Raw genomic sequence first — 22,340 nt, forward strand, 5'->3', positions numbered from 1 at the left:
AACATTAAGCGAATATAAAAAACAAAATAAAACAACACCCTCCACACAAACAGCAATGAAAATTGTAGAAATAGAAAAACAGATAAACGATCAGTTAATGGATAAAGCAGCCAAACAGCTAGAATCCTTACAATCAAAATGGTATTTGAAGGGCAACAAACCAGAAGCATCAATGACTAATAAACTCAAAAAGGAAAAACAAAAAAGAACAATATACAAAATAAAAGAGAAAGAAACGTATCTACTCACCCCAGAAAAAATAGGAAAAGCATTTGGAAAATTCTATCAGGATCTATATAATCTACCAGAAGAAATATACGGTAAAGAAGAAGAAATTGCCAAAAATTCCAGCTGACCAACAAAAAAGGATAAATCAACCGATAACAGAAATAGAGATTAGCAAATCAATAGAAAAACTTAAACTAAAGACTGCCCCAGGCCCAGGTGGTTTTACAAATAAATTCTAGAAGTTAATGAAAGAGCAATTAAAAGGAGAACTTGTTAATATTTATAATTACATAATGAGAACAGGACACTGCCCTGGAGAGTTGCTGAGAGCAAACATAGTTCCCATTCCAAAAATAGACAAAGATTCAGAGTTGATCAGTAACTATAGACCAATTTCCTTAATTAATACTGATATTAAATTTGTCTCTTCTATTCTGGCAGAAAGGCTAAAAACAGTTATACCACAATTAATTAATAACGACCAAGTGGGGTTTATACCAGAGAGGTCACCTATCATCAATCTCAGAAAAATAATTAATATATTAGAAGAAACAGAAAAAAATAAAACTTTGCTAATGTTGCTATCAATAGACGCAGAAAAGTGTTCGATAGGGTGGGTTGGGGTTTTATGACACTAAAACAATTTGGAATCACAGGTTCAATATTACAAGCGATATCAGCCCTCTACACGGATCCATCAGCAAAAGTTATAGGGTCAGGATTCACATCACATAATTTTAATATAAAAAATGGGACAAGACAGGGTTGCCTGCTTTCCCCGTTATTGTACATAATGGTTTTAGAACCCTTAGCAGCTTTATATACTCTAAAGTCTCAGGATATAAAATGAACTTAGAGAAATCAATACATATGGTTAAAAATATGGATAAAAGAGTAACTAATGCGCTTGTACAAAATATCGGGCACCCTGGTAATGATAGATTAAGCAATTTAGGCATAATAATAACTCCAGAATTAAAAGAACTAATCAAAGCTAATTTTCTACCTTTACTAAAACAAACTAATAAAAAATTAAAGGATTGGAAAGGACTAGGTTTTTCCTGATCAGGTAGAATTAACATTCTAAAAACATACATTTTACCAAAACGGCTATACTTATGGAGAATGATACCTCTTAATTTTCCAGAAAACTGGTTAGCATTATTACATTCATCGTTCTGCAAACTTGTATGGAGAGGCAAAAAAGCTAGGGTGAAAATGAAAAATCTAGCTAGGTCAAAGCAAAATGGAGGTCTGGGGTGTCCAGAAATTATGCAATATTACATGGCTAGCAGACTCTTCCACATTTTGGTCACTCAAAATAATATGGCAACCAAAGAAACTTGGTACAACATGGAAAAAACTAAAACGCGGTAAACAATTTGTCCTCATTACTTTGGGTTTTAAATCTGAACAAAAAAGCGATTAAAGACGCACGGAGCAAATCATAGATACTTAAAGAACTAAGAAGCTGGTGGGATAAAATAACATTCAATATTCAATATAGGATTTAGAAATAAAATAATAGAGGTGCTCCCATTCTCTATGATTTCAGACATGGTGGAAAATATAAAAATGGACACCTGGAAAATTGGTGGGATTAGGGAATTCAAAAATATAATAGAGGAGAATAAAATTAAACCCTTTAGGCAAATCATGGAGGAATTCAATATCTCCAGGAATGGAACTTTCAATTACCTGAGAATCAAGGGCTCCATTGCTGAATATTTATCCAAGAACAAGGAGGAGAAAAATATAAAACTCAGACATCTTCTGGAACTAAAGAACTATAAGAACCTATTGGCAAAATGTGCCAAAATTATATACGGATGGAGACATGATAAACCAATAGGATTGATTAACAAATGGGAAAAAGACCTACAAGTATCCATAGAAGAAGAAGAATGGATACGCTCCCTAAGTAAAGTATACAGACATATACATTGCCTAAATCTTACAGAAACACAATTAAAACTTGCTAATAGATGGTATTTGACACCAAAACTTCTAAATAGCATCTTCCCAAAAACATCAGATAGGTGTTGGATATGCAATGTTAAAGAAGGTAATCTGAACCACAGCTGGTGGTACTGTGCTCCTATAAGTCAATATTGGTAGAAAGTAATGAATTTATCAAATAACTGGAATGAAAATAAGATTTAAGTCTGAAGTAGTTTTATTAAACCTAAAGTGGCCCAAAATGCAAAAAAATGTACAAATGGTAATAATACATATCAATACGGCAGCAAAACTCCCTACTAGCACGTAACTGGAGAACAGTGATAATTCCACACAACCAAGAATTAATAATTTAAGCGATATGGCAAGCGAAAATGGAAAGGGGTATACTGACGAATATAGGAAATAGATACACACAGATAGAGGATTGGGACACATGGATAAATAAACTGGAATCTATAACTTAACAACCGCCATAACGGCATAAAAGTTCATATGAACCCTGAAGATCCCAGGAAACAGGCATATAATAAAGGATGGAACAATAAACCATATAACACCATACATAAGGGTGCAATCTCTCTCTCCAAGGACATGTAGTTAAAATAAATTGACAACCAAGAACCTATAACAAGAAGCTAGATGAGCGGTGGGGGGGGGGGGGAGTTCGGGGTGGGAGGGAATAGAGTTAGAGCACACTACCTCCTCTGTTTTTCCTCTTTTCATACCCATACATCTACTAAATAAAGAAAAGAATATAGTAAACACAGAGAGGAGGAATGAGGCTGAATAAGAGGGAATAAGGGAGGAGATATTTATGATGACAAGAACACCTAGGCTAGAAACAAGAAATACCAGGTAAAAATACACAAGCCAGGTAAACGTCTGAAATATTGGGGGGGGGGGGGGGGAGAGGAGGGGTGGAATACTGAACAGTGCAGTATATCATGATTTGTTGTACTTGTTAAGTATTTTATAAAAACCTGTAATAATTGATTGTTTATTTTTTACCTAATTTTAATGAAAGCAAGGGTTTTATTAGAACATTTTACAAACTAAATTTCTAAAAAATATTAACAATTAATTGCTAAAAAAAAAGACACTCTGGGATGGTGTTTCCTCTTCCACACACTTAAAAATAATGGAGACAATGTATTCAAATCCCCCATCTGCTCCCCCCCAAAAAAGTAATGTTCTACTCAATGTTCATGACTTTAAAAAAAATCCAACAAATGTACTCATTCTGCAGTGAACTTTTTCCTCCTTCCCTCTTAATTTTCTATTGGTCACTGTGAAAACTATTTAAATTTGAACAGTGTGGGAGTAATTTTATTCATGCAAACTAAAAAAATAAAATAAAAAAAAAATAATCAGTCTTCCCCGTGTTTTAACATGCATAAGTGTTAGCTAACATTTTTAATAAATGAAACAATTTGGAACAACATATGCCATGCATGCGTGTGGCTGCTGTTCACACTTGTGCCTTTAGCTTCTGCCAAACTGCAATATGTCTATTTTAATGCCGATCAACTGTTCGTATAAATTCTGTATTTCCAAAGCACCATATGGACATACAGTATATGGACTGTATTGGGAAACCTGATAATTAACCAACAGAGACTTTTATGAATTTGTATTCATTAATATGTGTTTAGACCCCTTTTTCAGCTATAACAGCTTCTACTCTTCTGGGAAGGCTTTTTACTAGATTTTGGAGTTTTTCTGTGGGAATGTTTGTACAAGAAGGCCTGACTCGCAAGCTCCCTTCCAGTACATCCCAAAGGTGACTGATGAGGTTAAGGTCAGTGTTCTGTGTGGGCCAGTCAAATTCTTCTACACCAAACTTATCCAACACTGGATCTTGCCTTTGTGCACTGGGGCACAGATATACTTGAATAGAAAAGGGTCTTCCCCAAATGATTCCCATAAAGTTAGAAGCATAGCGTTGTCCAAAATGTCTCAATATGCTGAAATATTAAGATTTCCCTTCACTGGAACAAAGGGACGTAGTCCAACCCCTGAAAAACAGCCCAATACCATTATCCCTCCTTCAACAAAGTTTACAGTTGGCACAATGCAGTAAGGCAGATAATATTCTCCTGGCATCCGCCAAACCCAGACATGCCCATCAGACTGCCAACAGAGAAGCGTGATTCATACCTCCACGGGACACATTTCCACTGCTCCAGAGTCCAGTGGCGGCATGCTTTTCACAATTCGATCTGACCTTGGCATTTTACGTGGTGATGCGAGGCTTGCATGCAGCTGCTTGGCCATAGAAACCCATTCCATGAAGCCCCTGCTTCATCATGTTTGTGCTTATATTAATGCCAGTGGAATCTGCTATGATATCAGCAGCATAATGACAGGTGAAACAGACGGCCATTAGAGACGTGGAAAGCACGGAAATTAGTCATGTAAGTTCTGACGGACCGGAGGAGAAAAATATTGTCAGGAATGGTAATTAACTATAAACGAAAACAGCTGGAACATCTGAGACACCAATGAATCCGGAGGTTAGACAAGAGGATGCCCACTATTCCACCAATGACTTTTAGGGGCTATCCCTATATAAAGAACAAAACTTGTAGGACCATTTTTTTAACACTATTGTGTAAATTATTTTAATTTGTTCAATAAATATCTTTTTTTGGAATAACCTCTGGCAAATCGTTTGGATGATTCAAAGACCAGTCCGGAGAGATATCCGAAGGAGGAACTTTGATCCCCTATTAATATCGTGGGTGGCACCCATAAGGCACTTTTATCATCTTTATTTTGTGAGTGCAACCAATAAGTTGCGTTTGTCACTTATTTTACAATATCACACACTATGTTACATTTGTGTTTATAGGTTTACCAGCAAGATCCCTAAAATCTGTGTGTAAATATGCACATTTCTGCTATATTTGGTTACCATCTGGGAGGTGACCTTGGGAGGCTGTGTACCTATACGTTAACTTGAATTTTCTAATTATTATTTATAATTATTTTGTATTTGTATATTTCACTGGTGTCAGGTGAAATTGTCACATTTACATATGAAATCAGTAGAGCGTTGCTCCTCAGCACACTGTTCTGAGGATTTGCGTGATCTTTTACGTCATGGCTGAGTTGCTAGTGTTTCTAAATGCTTTCACTTTACAATTATACCAGTTACAGTTGACACTGGAATATCTAGCAAGGATGAAATTTCACGAGCTGATTAATAAGGTGGCAGGCATCCTATTACAGTACCACACTTGAATTCACTGAGCTCTTCAGGATTACCTATTTTTTTATCAAGTGTTTGTAAATTCAGGTTGCATGGCTAGGAGCTTTATATAATACACCTGTGGCAATGGGTCTGATTTAAACACCCAAATTCAATAAATAAGAGGTGTGTCCCAATACTTTTGTCCATATAGAGCAGGGGTAGTCATTCAACCTTTTAATGCCTACAGCCCACTTTGGTATCTCTGTTTATTGTAAAATTTACCACAAGTGCTGCAGTTACTACATTTTCAGTTCAAGTGCGATTTTTTTTATTTTTTTTATAGATTTTTTTATAGAAAGGAGTTTTGTTTTTTTAAATATTTACTTCTATTTTTCATGTTTTTCTATTTTCTATTGTACTTTTTTTCTGTGCGTGTCTGTGAGGTGCTGTGTATGTGAAAGGTGCTATGTTTGCGTGTGAAAGGTGTAGTGTGTGTGAAGGGTGCTGTGTGTATGTGTGTGTATGATAGATGGAGTGTGTGTGTGAAGGGGCAGTGTGTGTGTGTGTGTGTGTGTGAGGGGGCAGTCTGTGTGTGTGTGGGGGGGCTGTCTGTGTGTGTGTGGGGGGGCTGTCTGTGTGTGTGTGTGTGTGGGGGGGAAGTCTGTGTGTGTGTGTGTGTGTGTGAAGGGTGTATAGGATCTATGCTGTGTGTAGCTGGGTGAGATGTAAAAATCCCATTCCTTCTTCTTACCTTTTACCACATAGAGGGGATATAATGCTGCAAGCCCTGGTGGTGCAGTGGGTGCATGTTCACTTGAGCCTGCAACTCCTCTGGCTGCAGGCTGACTCTCTTCCTTCCTCCTGCAAGCACAGCACTGTATCGGAGTATTGCCATAGTAACGCGCTGCAACGCTTTGACATGCCTGTTCATGAGAGGAACACAGAGCCTCCCAGGCCCTTTCCTCCCTCTGCTGGAACAAAGTGTCTGCGGGCTGGTGAGGGGGAGCTTTGATCTCCTCATTGCCCGAGAGGGCTTACAGCAAGGCTGGCTCTGCATGGGCTGGCAGGGGATATGAAAGGATCTCCCTTGGTCCACAGCCATCATGGCCCACTGGGCATTTTCTGCAGAACCCACCACTGCCCACCTGAAATCCCAAACTGCCCATGAGTGGGCAGTAGGGACCAGGTTGACTACCCCTGATATAGAATATCACTGAACAAACTAGCACAGTAAACTAACATTTAATTTGATCCAAAAGTTTGAGTTCCGCACGTGATTTAAAAAAAAAAAAAAAAAGGGATGTGAAAAAAGATGATTAAGTAAAGCTGTATCTAACCTGGTGATAATTGTTACCATCTTAATTGAAAGCTTGGTGTTAAAACTAATAACCCTGCATTTTTTTATTTTATTTTATAAAGTTCGGTGCTCATCTTGTGGTCGTATAAGTCCTATACCAAGTGAGAAAAAAATTTGAGAGACCCTCCAAAAGGGAAACCACCAAAAAAAAGACCACGTCTTTCAAAGATCATTTTAAAAAATACAAAGGTTTAATTTATTGACTCATTCAACGTATACAAAAGTCTGGGGTGAGAAATGGAATAGAATGGAAAAAAATTCTAATGTATCATTTCATCAGAGACTGATGAATGATAATAAACAAGAAACATGACAGAACATTTTTACCTTTCTTGTAGTACCCCCTGTTGCTAATAGCATTTTTATATGGCTTTTCCTTTAGGGTTCTGTGAAACCATTTGCTTAATCGCTTGGTTAAAACATTCTATTGGTTGATATAGCAATTTCCTCAAATGTGCTTGTTATGCTTTGTTCGCTGATCGCAACGTTGTAATGAATTGAAAACCGAATGGCTTATATAACTTAATTATATAAAAATAAACTGTAAATAATTTTTATATAATTAAGTTATTTCAGCTATTTGGTTTTATAAAAGTGTAAGAAATTTTCTAAATCAGATTTTATTTTATTTTAGTCTAATTTGTGCAACTTCATTTTCAGTTCACTACAATCTGTTAATTAATGAACAAACCCTATATTGCCGCCATATGTTTAATTTTTGGGTGACTATCTACCCTCTTTGGATAGTACAGGTAATGCAACTCAATTTAAAAGTTATGCAATTAATTGTGTTATCACGATTTTTCAAACTTATTTTTTTAAGCATTTTTTGCTGAATTACAGTAAGCAATATATTCACAAAATTCTTCTGTTGTGTGCCAGGGTCAGGAACTAAACCTTAGCTTTTTTTTTCTGATCGCATACTTGACAAACCATATAATGGGAAAAAAAAACCTTTATAATGGAAATAGCTTTCTGCTTCAGAATAGGATATTGTATTTTTCCCAAGAACTCAAAATGTTATTTTTCTATACTGTGGGAAGAAATACACTACAATCATATAAAAGCAATAATGTTTTCTACTTTCCAGTCTTGCATAAGAGGGTTGTCTTCTTGATATTTCAATGCTGTCATCTACCAGTTATTGGACTTAAAACAGCAAAACTATGTGCCTCATTGTTATGCTATCCCTATCAATTTCAGAAGAATTATTGGTGGTATCTTTCCTTTTTTTTCATTGCATTAGAAATATCCAATTCAAGGAAGAACAGTATTACATATTCTGTTCTTTTCATAGATAACTAAATATGTTATGATTTGTAACTTAAAGGCAACTTACTACTTAACCCCTTAATGACACAACTTCTGGAATAAAAGGGAATCATGACGGAATATATCCGTCGTCTGTCCTTAACCCCTTGAGGACCAAACTTCTGGAATAAAAGGGAATCATGACATGTCACACATGGCATGTGTCCTTAAGAGGTTAAGGGGATAAACGCAAAATAAATTAAACATAACTTGATTTTTATTGCTAATACAAAGTTGTATAATGTATTAATATATCAACTTGTTAGAGCATCTTATATTTTTTATAGCAAAGTCAATTTTACTTGGAATGTATCTATTGAAGAATATTTATCAAACTTTTACAGGCCATTTTAAGGCTAATTTTGAGCAGATGTTAAGGCTTATTATTAGACATCATACAAGTACACAGATATCAAGATCCAGCTCTAAAAATACTGGTAAATAAATAATGGCACCTCCACAAACTGTCTGGTGTGTCTTTTTTACAGAAATTGCCTGGAAATTATAGACCTGTGAGCTTAACTTTTGTGGCTGGGAAAGTATTTGAAAGGTTATTAAAGGATAATATTCACGAATTCCTTGAGAAGAACATGGTTATCAGCAAAAATCAGCACGGTTTTATGAAGCACCGGTCGTGTAAAACTAACTTGATTGCATTCTATGAATAAGTAGGTAGAGGTATAGATCAGGGTGTTGCAGATGATGTGATCTATTTGGATTTTGCCAAGGAATTTGAACACTAATCTATTGTGTGGCACTGTATCAAACTCAAACAAATTGGTCCAGATGAAAACTCTTGTTCTTAGAGTTGTCATTAATGGTAAATTTTCAAGCTGGACAGAAGTAGCAAGTAGTGTCCCTCAGGGTTCTGTGATGGGACCCCTTCTATATAACATGTTTATAAATGATCTTGAAAAAAGCATTGAAAGTCATGTTTCAGTGTTTGGGTTAACAATGTGAGCAAGATATTACTTTGCTGAAGATGGATTTAGATAGACTGCGGGACTGGGTACTCAAATGGCGGATGAAATTTAATGTAGAAAAATGCAAAGTTATGCACTATGGCGTAAAGAATGCACAAGCAACTTATACCCTTAATTGAAGTGAATTAGAGATAAGACATGAGAATGACTTGGGAATTGGTGTAGACAACAAATTATGCAACAATGTGAAATGTCAATCAGCAGTGGCTAAGGCAAGTAAGGTATTGTCATGCATGAAAAAGGACATTAATTCTCAGGATGAGAATATCATTTTGCCTCTTTATAAATCACTGGTGAGACCACATCTTGAATATGCTATGCCATATTGGGCACCTGTTCTAAAAAGGATATTATGGCACTAGAAAAAAAGTGCAAAGGCGGGCTACAAAGTTAATAAAAAGAATAGAACATTTTAGCTCTGAAGAAAGGTTAACACATTTAAACCTCTTTAGAAAAACCCTCACCTCAGAAGGGATATGATAACATAATACAAATATATCCTGGGTCAATACAAACCACTGTTTGGAAATCTATTCATAAACAGGACAATACATAGGACACAAGGTCATGCAGTTAGACTGGAAGAAAGAAGATTTAGTCTAAGGCATGGGTTCCCAACCCAGTCCTCAAGTACCGCGTACTAGTCCAGGATTTAGGTATTACCCAGTTGTGTCTAAAGTGTTTTCTTTTTCTCTCTAAAAACACTTTAGGGCTTAGGCACAACTGGGTAATCCCTAACTCCTGAGCTGTTAGGGGGTACATGAGGAGTGGGTTGGGAACCACTGGTCTAAGGCAAAGGAAAGTTTTGTTTTGTTTTTTTACTGTAGGAACAATAAGGATGTGGAATTCTCTGCCTAAAAAAAATGGTTTTATCAGAGTCCGTACACATGTTTAAACAGCAACTAGATGCATACTTGTAAAAACAGATTATTCAATTATATAATCGCTCAACTGTAGGCTATTAGCTTCTTGATCCAAGGCTAAATCTGACTGCCATTCTGTGGTCAAAAGGGATTTTTTTCCCCTAATTTGTTGCCAAATTGAAAGTGCTTCAAACTGGGTTGTTTTGCCTTCTTTTGGATCAACAGCAAAAAACAAATGTGAGCCTATGTAACTAAAACTATGTAACTATGAGATTAAAGATGTTGGTGAAGGGGGATGGAAGGAGCTCCTTGATGTGTCATCAGCAGGCTTTATACTTTATAGCTCCATTCCTGTAAGTGTATATCTTTTTCTTTCCACATTATTTGGCAAAGTGTACTACACTATATTGTCCACTATTGTCCCTCTCTTTTTTTTAATTAATATCTGATTTTTGGAAAACCAATCAGAATATGTCACCATTGTCATGAACACACCCTACTTCAAGAGTGTGCGTGATGTAGTTGTGGTGGTGAAAGGGTTAAAGTTCACTATTTGTCTGCACTAGACCTGACAAAATCCCCTTTAGCACCACCCACACTTAAACATAATACTATAACTATTACTTTTTTATCGCTGCCATTACCAAAACAACCTTTAAATTGGATGCCTTGGTCCCCCAGGTAAATTTATAATAAAAACCCACCAAATACAACTTAGCACAATATCTAAGCAATTGCAAAATACTAATTAGTCTCTTCGGGTAACGTGATTCTTAACCAGACAAAGGCAGAACTTAATAAAGGAATATTTATTATGAACAAAAAAATAGTCACAGTGCATACAAAAATTAGATGAAAAACCAAATTATTTACACCAACAACAGATAAAAACAAAAGGGATAAAATAATAGAAGTCCTAAACACTTAATCACTTAGCTTGTCAAAGTAAAACTTCTACCCAGTGGGTCTACTGTAAGGAAGATGGTGACTTACTCAAAATTAGATTTTGTCCCCAAGCAAGTACTAAGACATTTCAGTATTATTGGATATACACCCTGTGGATTACCATGCCTGGTCTAGAGGTGGAGTTAAGGCGTTTCTGTAGAGATAATGAGTAATCACCCCCTTGTGTTACAGACCAACATTTGGTTCTATCTTCTCTTGTATACCTGCCATGTAAATAATATTTGCATCTATGAATTAATTATTTTTCCATTCTATAGAAATTTCACACACTGTACTTGCGACCCAATATGGTGCACATCACAATTCCTTGCCCTATGGTAAAGTTACGCCACTCATGTTTGGGCTTGTTTAGAAGATGGCGCTTGTCACATTCCAAATATAACAAAAATGAGGCTTAATTATAATTCTGTGGGTAAATATTAATGTTTTTTCCCTTTGGATATGATACTGGAACAAGGCTAAGGGCCATTATCATATCAAATAAATCCACTTATCAATTAAAAGGTAGAGGCCATATGGCTGAAGAGACATTCAGGCTACTTATGTGCAACTTCTCACACCTTACACAACCTTTGATTAATTCACAGGCTCCATCCATATGGTAAAACCCTTTTTCACACTCCTAAGCAATTTCCATCATCCCTTCTGTCATCTGACCTTGGTGGGGGGTCCCAGCTTCAAAAAGAATTAAGGCTAATAAAAAAAACAAAAAACAAAACAAAAAAAACCTTTTGACCTTATTAACCCCTTTTGACTTTGACAACACCATCTCTACCAGGCAGGCAGATCATTAATGCACTACACAAATTACATTGAAGGACAATATTCCATAGTGCAATAATGAATAATGTCCCTTGCTGTGACAACCATTGTCAAAAAAACATCAATGGCAATAACACAACATGGGACTCACCTGTACCAAATTTTTGAATATAATAAAGAGGGACATTTAAATTTGACAGCCCTGCAAATGGAAATTTCTGTGGAAACTGGAAAGAAAGTCATATCTTTATAGATCACTTTTAGAATACTTTGATACAATAAAAATCAGGTCCGAATTTAACCATCACTTTTCAGAATGCTTTTATAAATATTTCCAATATCTTGAACATCATCTTCATAATAGTCTGCTTAGATTGTAAAAAGTACCAGAAAGATGGGGTACTATGAAGTCCCCAAAATCCTGAAAGTGACAGTTTTCGTTTGCTTGTATATTCCTATTCTTTAATAACATTAGCATTCACATTTCAGTAGACCAATATGAAAACCACATCCTGCTTCTGAACAGGGATTGGTGTAGTTTACGGTTACTTCGATATGTATAATTTACTGCACTTTCAGTGAAGCCAATGCTCTTAAAACTTTGAAAGGTAAAATAATAGTTCCCATGGTTATAAAAGGTAATCTCAGTGTTGTACTAAATAATCCATCTTTAAAACATGACTGGTTTTCAGCTGTGTAGTTGAAGTAAAGTGATTTACTGCATTTGCAAATACTAAAATAATATATATCTCTGTTTAGTTATTTCTACTTTCAACCTTCTTCAAAATATGTGCAATATATACAATTCAAGTTAGCTGTCTAAAAATGATTGGAAAATGTATATCAAATATTTTAATTTTTAAAATATTTGTAGTTCAATACATATACAAATTAAGTGGAATAAAAAAAAAAACAAATGTATAATTAAAATGTAAATTATTTTGACTTAAGCAAGTGTATGATGTTTGATTTGCCTAGAAGCTTGTGGCTGATACTTTTTGGACAGTACAACAACAATTGTAAAAAAGAGGACTGCATAAAAAAGGACTCCTTAAGCACCATGCCACTATAGCATATAACAGTGCAGGCATAGGCAACCTTCGTCACTCTAGATGTTTTGGACTACACCTACAATGATGCTTTGCCAGCATTAGGGGTGTAAGAGCATTATGGGGGATGTAGTTCAAAACATCTGGAGTTCCGAAGATTGCCTATCCCTGTAATAGTGCATGGGTAGGCAACCTGATGCACTACATCTCCCTTAATACTCTTACAGCCATACTGCTGGAAAAGCATATGGGAGTTGTAGACCCCCAAAGGTTGCTTACCAACGTAATTAGTGGACATAATGCAAGGAGTTGTTGAGGACTGTTGACCCAATATTTTGCTCAATGGGTTTATATGGATAATGCAGAAGTGTAATTCCTACATTATCTAATCATCAGCAGAGGACATTTGCAGGTTCGGTGAACCCCATTCTTTGACTAAATAAAAAATAAATGAAACTTATAACTATAGACTGCAGTGGTTACTATATCCACTTTTTTATCTGCCTGTGTTTTTATTTAGGTTCCCTGTTGAATTATATGCTACAGAATAATTTTAGAAATTAACATATTTCAGTATAAATATTATATTCACAAACCTATCACAGCATTTAAATTAAATATAAGTGATAAAGGATTTATGATAACTAACATCTGTCATGTTTTAAGTTCATAGTTTTAAGGGTACACTCCTTCAATCATTGCTTCTCATTTACAAGCATGTCTATATAATTTTAAAAGCTCCATTCTCAAATTTTTCCATTCTTTCCTTGGCATACATAATACACTAGATGTAATTCTATTTTTCCCAAGGCAGGAACATAACCTTGCAATATGTCTGTTTTAAGTGATTAGAGCCTGGTTTCTTTACAGACTATGATGTTTTATATACTATTCGTTCTACAATTATACACCCACTGAAGTGGCTATGCTGACAGTAAGTAGTTAAAAGTTTTAGTACATTTTGACAACTTACCAGAATCCTGCTCGGTGCTGGCATTCACAATTCCTGCATCCAGTATGCAGGACCATACTCATTAATTAAGCATATAGGCACTCCCAGCCAATAAGTGCAGTCCAGAATTGGCCAGGCTGTAACCTGCAGTTGTAGATCAGACCCATCGGACCAATGTGGGTTACCAAATGGTTTGACTATTTGCTGATGTATGTTGCTAGGGCACCTCTGGCACCATAACCAGTACAGCAGGTGGAAGGGGTTATGGTGCTTAGAGTGCACTTTTAAAATAGAGCCCTTTTAAGGTGTTTCTGATTTATGATTTCTTATATGAAATGTACATTTGCATCTGAAGAGATAAGGGAAAATGGTGAGGTATTTTTTCGACTTTGATGCATATACAACATATTTTTGATATTCTACTAACTATGCATCTAATTTTCCAACTATATGGTCTGCTTAAATGGACACTCCAGGCACCCAGGCCACTTCTGCCCATTGGAGTGGTCTGGGTGCCAACTCCCACTATCCTTAACCCTGCAACTGTAATTATTGCAGTTTTTCATAAACTGCAATAATTACATTGCAGGGTTAACTCCTCCTCTAGTGGCTGTCTACTAGACAGCCACTAGAGGGCACTTCCTGGTTTCTAGCACTGTGCTAAAGCATCGCTGCACGTCCTCACGCTATGTGAGGACCTCCAGCATCGCTCAATTCCCAATAGGAAAGCATTGAAAGCCTTTTCAATTATTTCCTATGGAGAGGTCTAATGCGAGTGCTCGGCATTGCCGCGCATTCGCACTAGGTCTCCCCACTGGCGGCCGCGCATGTGCATGGGCGGACCCGAAACCACCGCAGAGGGACATCAGCAAGGGTCTCAGGTAAGTCACTGAAGGGGTTTGTTACCCATTCAGCAACATGGGATGGGTGGTGGGAGGGAGAGGCGACCTGCAGCGCCAGGAAAACAATTTGTTTTCCTGGCACTGGAGTGTCCCTTTAATGTATATTTGATATTCTGACTCTATATCTGCTAGCTATATATCTAATTTATCAAATATATGTAATGCTCAAGGTTGTTTTGCAAATATGATCTAAAATATCAGGTGATATTACAGCCTTGGTTCATTTACAAGAACTAGCTCTGGAATACATTAATTTTAGAATTAATGCAATAAGATATTGTAATATGTATACTTATACTTTTAGAAGTATGTTTTCCATAGCTATATTTAAAAATGTTTCATTTATAAATATACAATTTTATTTCTTTGCTATTATGTGTTTCTTTGCTTTTTCTTTGAAGTGGACTTTCAGCTTGGACCTTCTACCATTGTGTTTGTTTTATTGTTATCTAGTTGCACTTATGTAGCTCTATTTTTTGTATATAAGCACTGCGATTAAACTGTTTTTTGAATATATAAAAATAAGTATGTGACTGTGCTCAAGCTAAAATATTCATTGTGAAATGATGTAAAAACAGTAATACACATAGAAACATAGAAACATAGAAACATAGAATGTGACGGCAGATAAGAACCATTCGGCCCATCTAGTCTGCCCAGTTTTCTAAATACTTTCATTAGTCCCTGGCATTATCTTATAGTTAGGATAGCCTTATGCCTATCCCACGCATGCTTAAACTCCTTTACTGTGTTAACCTCTACCACTTCAGCTGGAAGGCTATTCCATGCATCCACTACCCTCTCAGTAAAGTAATACTTCCTGATATTATTTTTAAACCTTTGTCCTTCTAATTTTAGACTATGTCCTCTGGTTGTGGTAGTTTTTCTTCTTTTAAATATAGTCTCCTCCTTTACTGTGTTGATTCCCTTTATGTATTTAAATGTTTCTATCATATCCCCCCTGTCTCGTCTTTCCACCAAGCTATACATGTTAAGATCCTTTAACCTTTCCTGGTAAGTTTTATCCTGCAATCCATCAATCCACATAGGGACATACCAGGTTTCTAAAAATCATTGTATTATATATACTGGCATGTTTGAAATATCTTAAAATATCTTCTAAAATAACACTCCATCACAGTAGAGGATTGTATGTATAGATCATTATGGTAATAAAAAAACCTACACCAACAGGAGTGTGATATGTACATATATGCAGTGCTTTAATGTTTTATTACTGTATAGCTCCATGAAATACTCATGCGGAATGTTTATTGAAGAGAATTTTAGAACATGTGATAAGGGAATTTAGAAGAGATAAAACAGGGAGTGCAGAATTATTAGGCAAGTTGTATTTTTGAGGATTAATTTTATTATTGAACAACAACCATGTTCTCAATGACCCCAAAAAACTAATTAATATCAAAGCTGAATATTTTTTGGAAGTAGTTTTTAGTTTGTTTTTAGTTTTAGCTATTTTAGGGGGATATCTGTGTGTGCAGGTGACTATTACTGTGCATAATTATTAGGCAACTTAACAAAAAACAAATATATACCCATTTCAATTATTTATTTTTACCAGTGAAGCCAATATAACATCTCAACATTCACAAATATACATTTCTGACATTCAAAAACAAAAACAAATCAGTGACCAATATAGCCACCTTTCTTTGCAAGGATACTCAAAAGCCTGCCATCCATGGATTCTGTCAGTGTTTTGATCTGTTCACCATCAACATTGCGTGCAGAAGCAACCACAGCCTCCCAGACACTGTTCCGAGAGGTGTACTGTTTTCCCTCCTTGTAAATCTCACATTTGATGATGGACCACAGGTTCTCAATGGGGTTCAGATCAGGTGAACAAGGAGGCCATGTCATTAGATTTTCTTCTTTTATACCCTTTCTTGCCAGCCACGCTGTGGAGTACTTGGACGCGTGTGATGGAGCATTGTCCTGCATGAAAATCATGTTTTTCTTGAAGGATGCAGACTTCTTCCTGTACCACTGCTTGAAGAAGGTGTCTTCCAGAAACTGGCAGTAGGACTGGGAGTTGATCTTGACTCCATCCTCAACCCGAAAAGGCCCCACAAGCTCATATTTGATGATACCAGCCCAAACCAGTACTCCACCTCCACCTTGCTGGCGTCTGAGTCGGACTGGAGCTCTCTGCCCTTTACCAATCCAGCCACGGGCCCATCCATCTGGCCCATCAAGACTCACTCTCATTTCATCAGTCCATAAAACCTTAGAAAAATCAGTCTTGAGATATTTCTTGGCCCAGTCTTGACGTTTCAGCTTGTGTGTCTTGTTCAGTGGTGGTCGTCTTTCAGCCTTTCTTACCTTGGCCATGTCTCTGAGTATTGCACACCTTGTGCTTTTGGGCACTCCAGTGATGTTGTAGCTCTGAAATATGGCCAAACTGGTGGCAAGTGGCATCTTGGCAGCTGCACGCTTGACTTTTCTCAGTTCATGGGCAGTTATTTTGCGCCTTGGTTTTTCCACACGCTTCTTGCGACCCTGTTGACTATTTTGAATGAAACGCTTGATTGTTCGATGATCACGCTTCAGAAGCTTTGCAATTTTAAGAGTGCTGCATCCCTCTGCAAGATATCTCACTATTTTTGACTTTTCTGAGCCTGTCAAGTCCTTCTTTTGACCCATTTTTCCAAAGGAAAGGAAGTTGCCTAATAATTATGCACACCTGATATAGGGTGTTGATGTCATTAGACCACACCCCTTCTCATTACAGAGATGCACATCACCTAATATGCTTAATTGGTAGTAGGCTTTCGAGCCTATACAGCTTGGAGTAAGACAACATGCATAAAGAGGATGATGTGGTCAAAATACTCATTTGCCTAATAATTCTGCACTCCCTGTATATGAAACTTAAAATGATTATTAAACCAGTAGACAAAATGTCCTTAGACAGAGTGTCTGTGTAGACAGACCTAGGGAAAGATATATATCTTTACTATGAATTCTAAAGTCTCATTAGATAGTACGGTCTACAAATGTGCAAGGGCAATATAAGTAACTTATTAATGTTGCAATAAAGTATATTTTAGAGACCAGGCAATATGAGACAAAGTATAGCAAATAAGTATAGATGTTGTTGTTTGATATATGTAAGAATAGAAGTCTTAGTTTTGGTGAATTTATGAATTCTTAAATGGTGACTTTAAGACCTCCGTTATTGATCGTTATACATGAAAGAGAACAGGATACATAACTTGAAATACTGCTACATGTTTTGTTGTGACACTATAAAATGTTCTACAGTATGCATTCAATTTTTTTTTTCAGGACCGTGCCCCTAATCCTAATGAGAGAAAAACAAGTACAACAACTCTAATAGTCGATGTTCTTGATGGGGATGATCTTGGACCAATGTTTCTGCCTTGCACACTTGTGAGCAATACTCGTGACTGTCGTCCTCTTACATACACAGCAAGCTTGCCAGAACTCAGTAGTCCAGTAAGTTTTTTTTAAAATACATCACTTTTTGTGATCACCTATTTATAAGAAACTACAAAATGTTTAATTGATTTATTAGTGTGTTGATATTGCCATTTTAACATTTAAAGCATTTTCTTTCATCTGCTTCACATGAGGGTGTTTTATTAACAATGAACAGATATAAGAAATAGACGTGCATTTATTTTTGGCTAAATACAAATTTGTTGGAATTTTGGCCGATCATGAGTTGTCTAAATTTCTATAACTACAAAGTGCTATATGGACATGTAACCGCTGAAATGACTTGTGCAATGGACAAGCATATTAATTTGATTTGCAATTCAGTTCAGAATTGTGCCCATGGCGCAAAAAGTATGGTAACAGTATGTTTAATAAATATTTATATTATGTATATATTGTGCAGTACACTAGCCCATTTTTTTTGCCATTTGCGTTCACCTAAATCGTTTTCCTGAGCGTTTTGCATTAACTATATTCGGATGACCCGAATCTCCACGTTGACTATTCAAACTAAATTTTATCTTAAAATGAAGTGATTTGGCCAAAGTAATTTTTTTCCGTCATGCATTTTTCCATGTTCCTCTTACTGTTACATAAAAAAGGAAACTGCTTAGCCAATGAAATCCAGTGAAATCCAGGCAAAATTAAATCTTTATTCTTTCAAGAACAGGTTGCTTTTCTAGAAGGCTGCAGTAGAGAGAGTCTTTATGATCTTTAATTGCAATAAAGGTAGGAGGGACAAAACAAGTGGAGTTGGAGGGGTAGATTATTCACAGGCTTTACTAAAAGCCTTTACATAGACTTATTTAACAACCTATAGATGCATTTTCATACAGATCCTGTGATTTTTCACATGGATTGTAATACATATGTGTGACATTTTAAATGTATATAGACTTCTAATTTTACTGCATTTTGGGATCTGTATTCCCAAACATGCCTATTGATTCTTGTATTCCCATCTCATATGACATTTTTTTAAAATTAGAAGTTTGTCCTCCTCATTACTAATTATTCTGAACCTATTTAGTAGATTGCAAAACAAAAGTGCATCATCTTAACTTGTCCCTAGATCATTATAGATACGAGGATAAAAAGCACAAGAAAAATATGCAATCGGATAGTCAGTGTTCCAATCATTATTTTGTTCCAACTTAAGGCCAATTCCAGTTTGAATTTGTGATTTTCTCTGCTTGTTGTAGAATGAGACTATTCTTTAGTGGATAAAAAAATAAGGGAAGAGGAAGGAATAGATAGAAAGATGTTAATGTTTAAAGCAGATTTGCATTTGCATGTTTATGATGGTCTTAAACAACACGCAGATGACGGGTCTTTAACCACATTTAAACCTAAGGAAAGATGACCCTTGTTTTCCTTTTTTTATTTACTTACCAGAACTTTTTGATTCTTTGGTTCCACCATAGAATTGTTGTCTACAGAAAACATCACAAAATATTTAACTGAGTGGGATTTTCTTGCATCTTTATGATCAATTTATATAGACAAACCTATTGCCCATCACAACTGCCGATTGACAGATGATGATGTCAATGAAATTGTTTGCAAATTAAACACCAATTGCTACTTATGGTGAAAGATAAACTTTTTATATTAAATGATGATGATTATTAATAATACTAAAAAGAAATACTGGTCAAGTGATATGCTTTTATGAAAGGTTTCTTTATTAAAAACTGCCAAGTGATATATCTGACTAAATGTGAGTTGTTTGTTGAGCTGTTTTTTTTTTTATTTAACCTATGTATGTATAGTACCAAATGAAATAATACATTTTAGCTGGCTTTGAAAAGGTTAAGAATTACTGTTTTTACTGATATATCATGCATTTTTATCTACTTATTACTGGTCGTCGTTTTACACATTCAACGTTATTCAGTATTTCCATCAACTTTGAAGTCATCACAGATCAATGTGTGACTTTCACATGCTGAATAACAATAAAAAGCTGTATTATGTTTATCGTAAAACAGCTAGAAGTAAATCATGAAGCTTGAAAAACATTGCTTAATATTAACCATAATGGACAGAAAAGTGTGCATACTGGGAAAAAACACAGGCAAATTAAAAGTAAATCTAGTTCTGGGAGTATAGGATGTTCAAGTTATGAACACATCTGTTTTCTTTTCACAGATCAAAAACAATTTTGATGATGATGTGTTTGTTTCAATTACCTAAAACTTTAATCCCCCCCCTCCCTTTATATTTTTACCCAGCCTCTAAGAAAGGTCATTATTTAACATTATTTGATGATTGGCTGATAAAAGATTTGATGCAATTGTGTTAACCATACAAATCTTACCACCATTTATGGGAAACCAGAAATCAGAGCCAGGTCAAGGATACCAAAATACAGATTAGTAAAGTGGAAAGCAGGGTATAACAGTAATTCAAAGAAGTATAAAAACGCTTTTGGTTCTCGGGGGAAACCCCAACAGGGATCTGTTCACTTGAACTTTAGCTATTTTATAGGCTGAGAGGCAGGACATAATTTTGCCCCCAAAATGTCATAGGGTGGAGGTTATGCCTACTTCTATCACTAGTGATGTCACGATGCTGGCATGCATCACTGATGCTGTGCAAGACTTCATGATCTGGAAGTATAGATGTCCACTGGATTAGCATTCCCCATGACTGGCGGGCTGGTAAGGTATTTGCTAAATACCTTACTATGTGTATTTATGATGCTAAAGATGTTTTTTACATATTATTAACCCATGATATTGACAGGATTGTGTCACATTTAATTCAGTTTTAGGAATGGAAAATTGTTCCATGACACAGATTACAAGTAAACATGCAGGATAGACCAAAATGGTGCACATTAGTTAGAAAATGCAGATTAAGGAAAAATAATTGTGAGTCCGTCACAAACTGATTAATATGAATGCAAAAATGTTTATTGGATTGTTATTTTAGAATATTTCTCTTATTAGTGAATACATTTTTTTTCTCAAATGTAATTTAAAAGTTACAACAGATGTTTAGTTTTGATCCTATACTTTGTTTTTTTGCATGCTCATTATTGTCATGTTTTATATATGTCTTGTGATGTCAAGTAGTTTAAGATGCAAGAATACACAATCTGAGCACCTTGCATCTAGCATGAATTCTGATAGTACTGTGACTGAAATATAACCTTTACAGCAGAGATTTGAAACCCCTGAGGTATTGTATAAATTCTTATTCAACTTTCAAATCTTCTTTTGTGTAGCCACTATTCTCTTTTTAAATTATAAACCAGAAATGATAATTTTATAAAAGGTTTCCTGATGAGCTGTTATTTCTAGAACATGTTAGGTCACTTTTAATTATTTTCTTAATAACATTTGGTGTTATTGTTCTTTACAATGAGCTTCCAGTTTGTCTAGTCACATTTCCCCCCCCCTAAGATTAATGCAGTAGATTCATGATTTCCTTTACTGTCAGATTATTTAGATTTTTTTTCAAAGAAGCATTACTGAATACGATGCTTCTGGCAGTCACTGAATGTTCTCAATCTATTCCATATTTGAAAATAAATAGAACCTAATCCATTGAAATAGGCAGAACTTTTAGGCTATGGTACTAAAATCACAAAAACTATTCACTATAACATGTTTCTTTTAGAGACATACATGACTTTAAGAATAGAAGACATAGACCACATATCCTATGATAAGTAAGGGGTCCACTGAAATACAACATAAAAAAAAAACACTTTTACTTTTCATTTTTTTTTTTACATAGACTTTAGTTTGTATTTCACAGGCTACAAATCACCACATATTTAAATGTATTTGCTTTTGTTAAATAATATCTGGGAGACGTTTCATAAGCCTAGATTTTTTCGATTTGAAACTCTAATAAATAACATTTAATAAGTGAAGATTTGCAAATGTGATATAAACACTAGGCTAAGATTAAGTCCTCTCTGACTGCATTCAAATGGGGAAAAAAAAATCACAAGTTTATTTATCCAGAGATGAAATATAAACATGGTAAAATAATGATGAGACTTATATTTCCTATTTCAATATATGATAAACTCCTGGTAACATTAGAGTCTACAATAAACTGACACTAATCAAACTAATACACTCCTGCCTGTCAGAATTTGTATGTGCTTTTGAGTCCAAAACAAGATAAAATTAACAAAACTATCTACAGAATCCTACTATTTACTCCCCATCCCTCCTGTAATAGAGTTTAGAGTGAGAGGAAAAGAAGAAGAAGAGGAGGAGGCAGTGCCAATTGTAGTCATGACAACATAGGACTGCTTTTATTACGGAAATGAATAATACGTGAATGCAGAACTAGTCAAATTGTCAA

At 35.5% G+C, this 22,340-nt stretch overlaps 1 protein-coding gene across 1 annotated transcript in view; it reads left to right on the forward strand.

The window, feature by feature from the left end:
• PCDH15 (protocadherin related 15) overlaps positions 1-22,340 on the forward strand; it is a 1,410,242-nt gene that overhangs the window by 557,734 nt on the left and 830,168 nt on the right. The window contains exon 8 of the mRNA XM_063435339.1: positions 17,838-18,008. Coding sequence (XP_063291409.1) covers positions 17,838-18,008 — 171 coding nt within the window. The remainder of the gene's footprint in view (positions 1-17,837; positions 18,009-22,340) is intronic.

Source organism: Pelobates fuscus, chromosome 10, assembly GCF_036172605.1.
Source record: "Pelobates fuscus isolate aPelFus1 chromosome 10, aPelFus1.pri, whole genome shotgun sequence".
Taxonomy (NCBI): domain Eukaryota; kingdom Metazoa; phylum Chordata; class Amphibia; order Anura; family Pelobatidae; genus Pelobates; species Pelobates fuscus.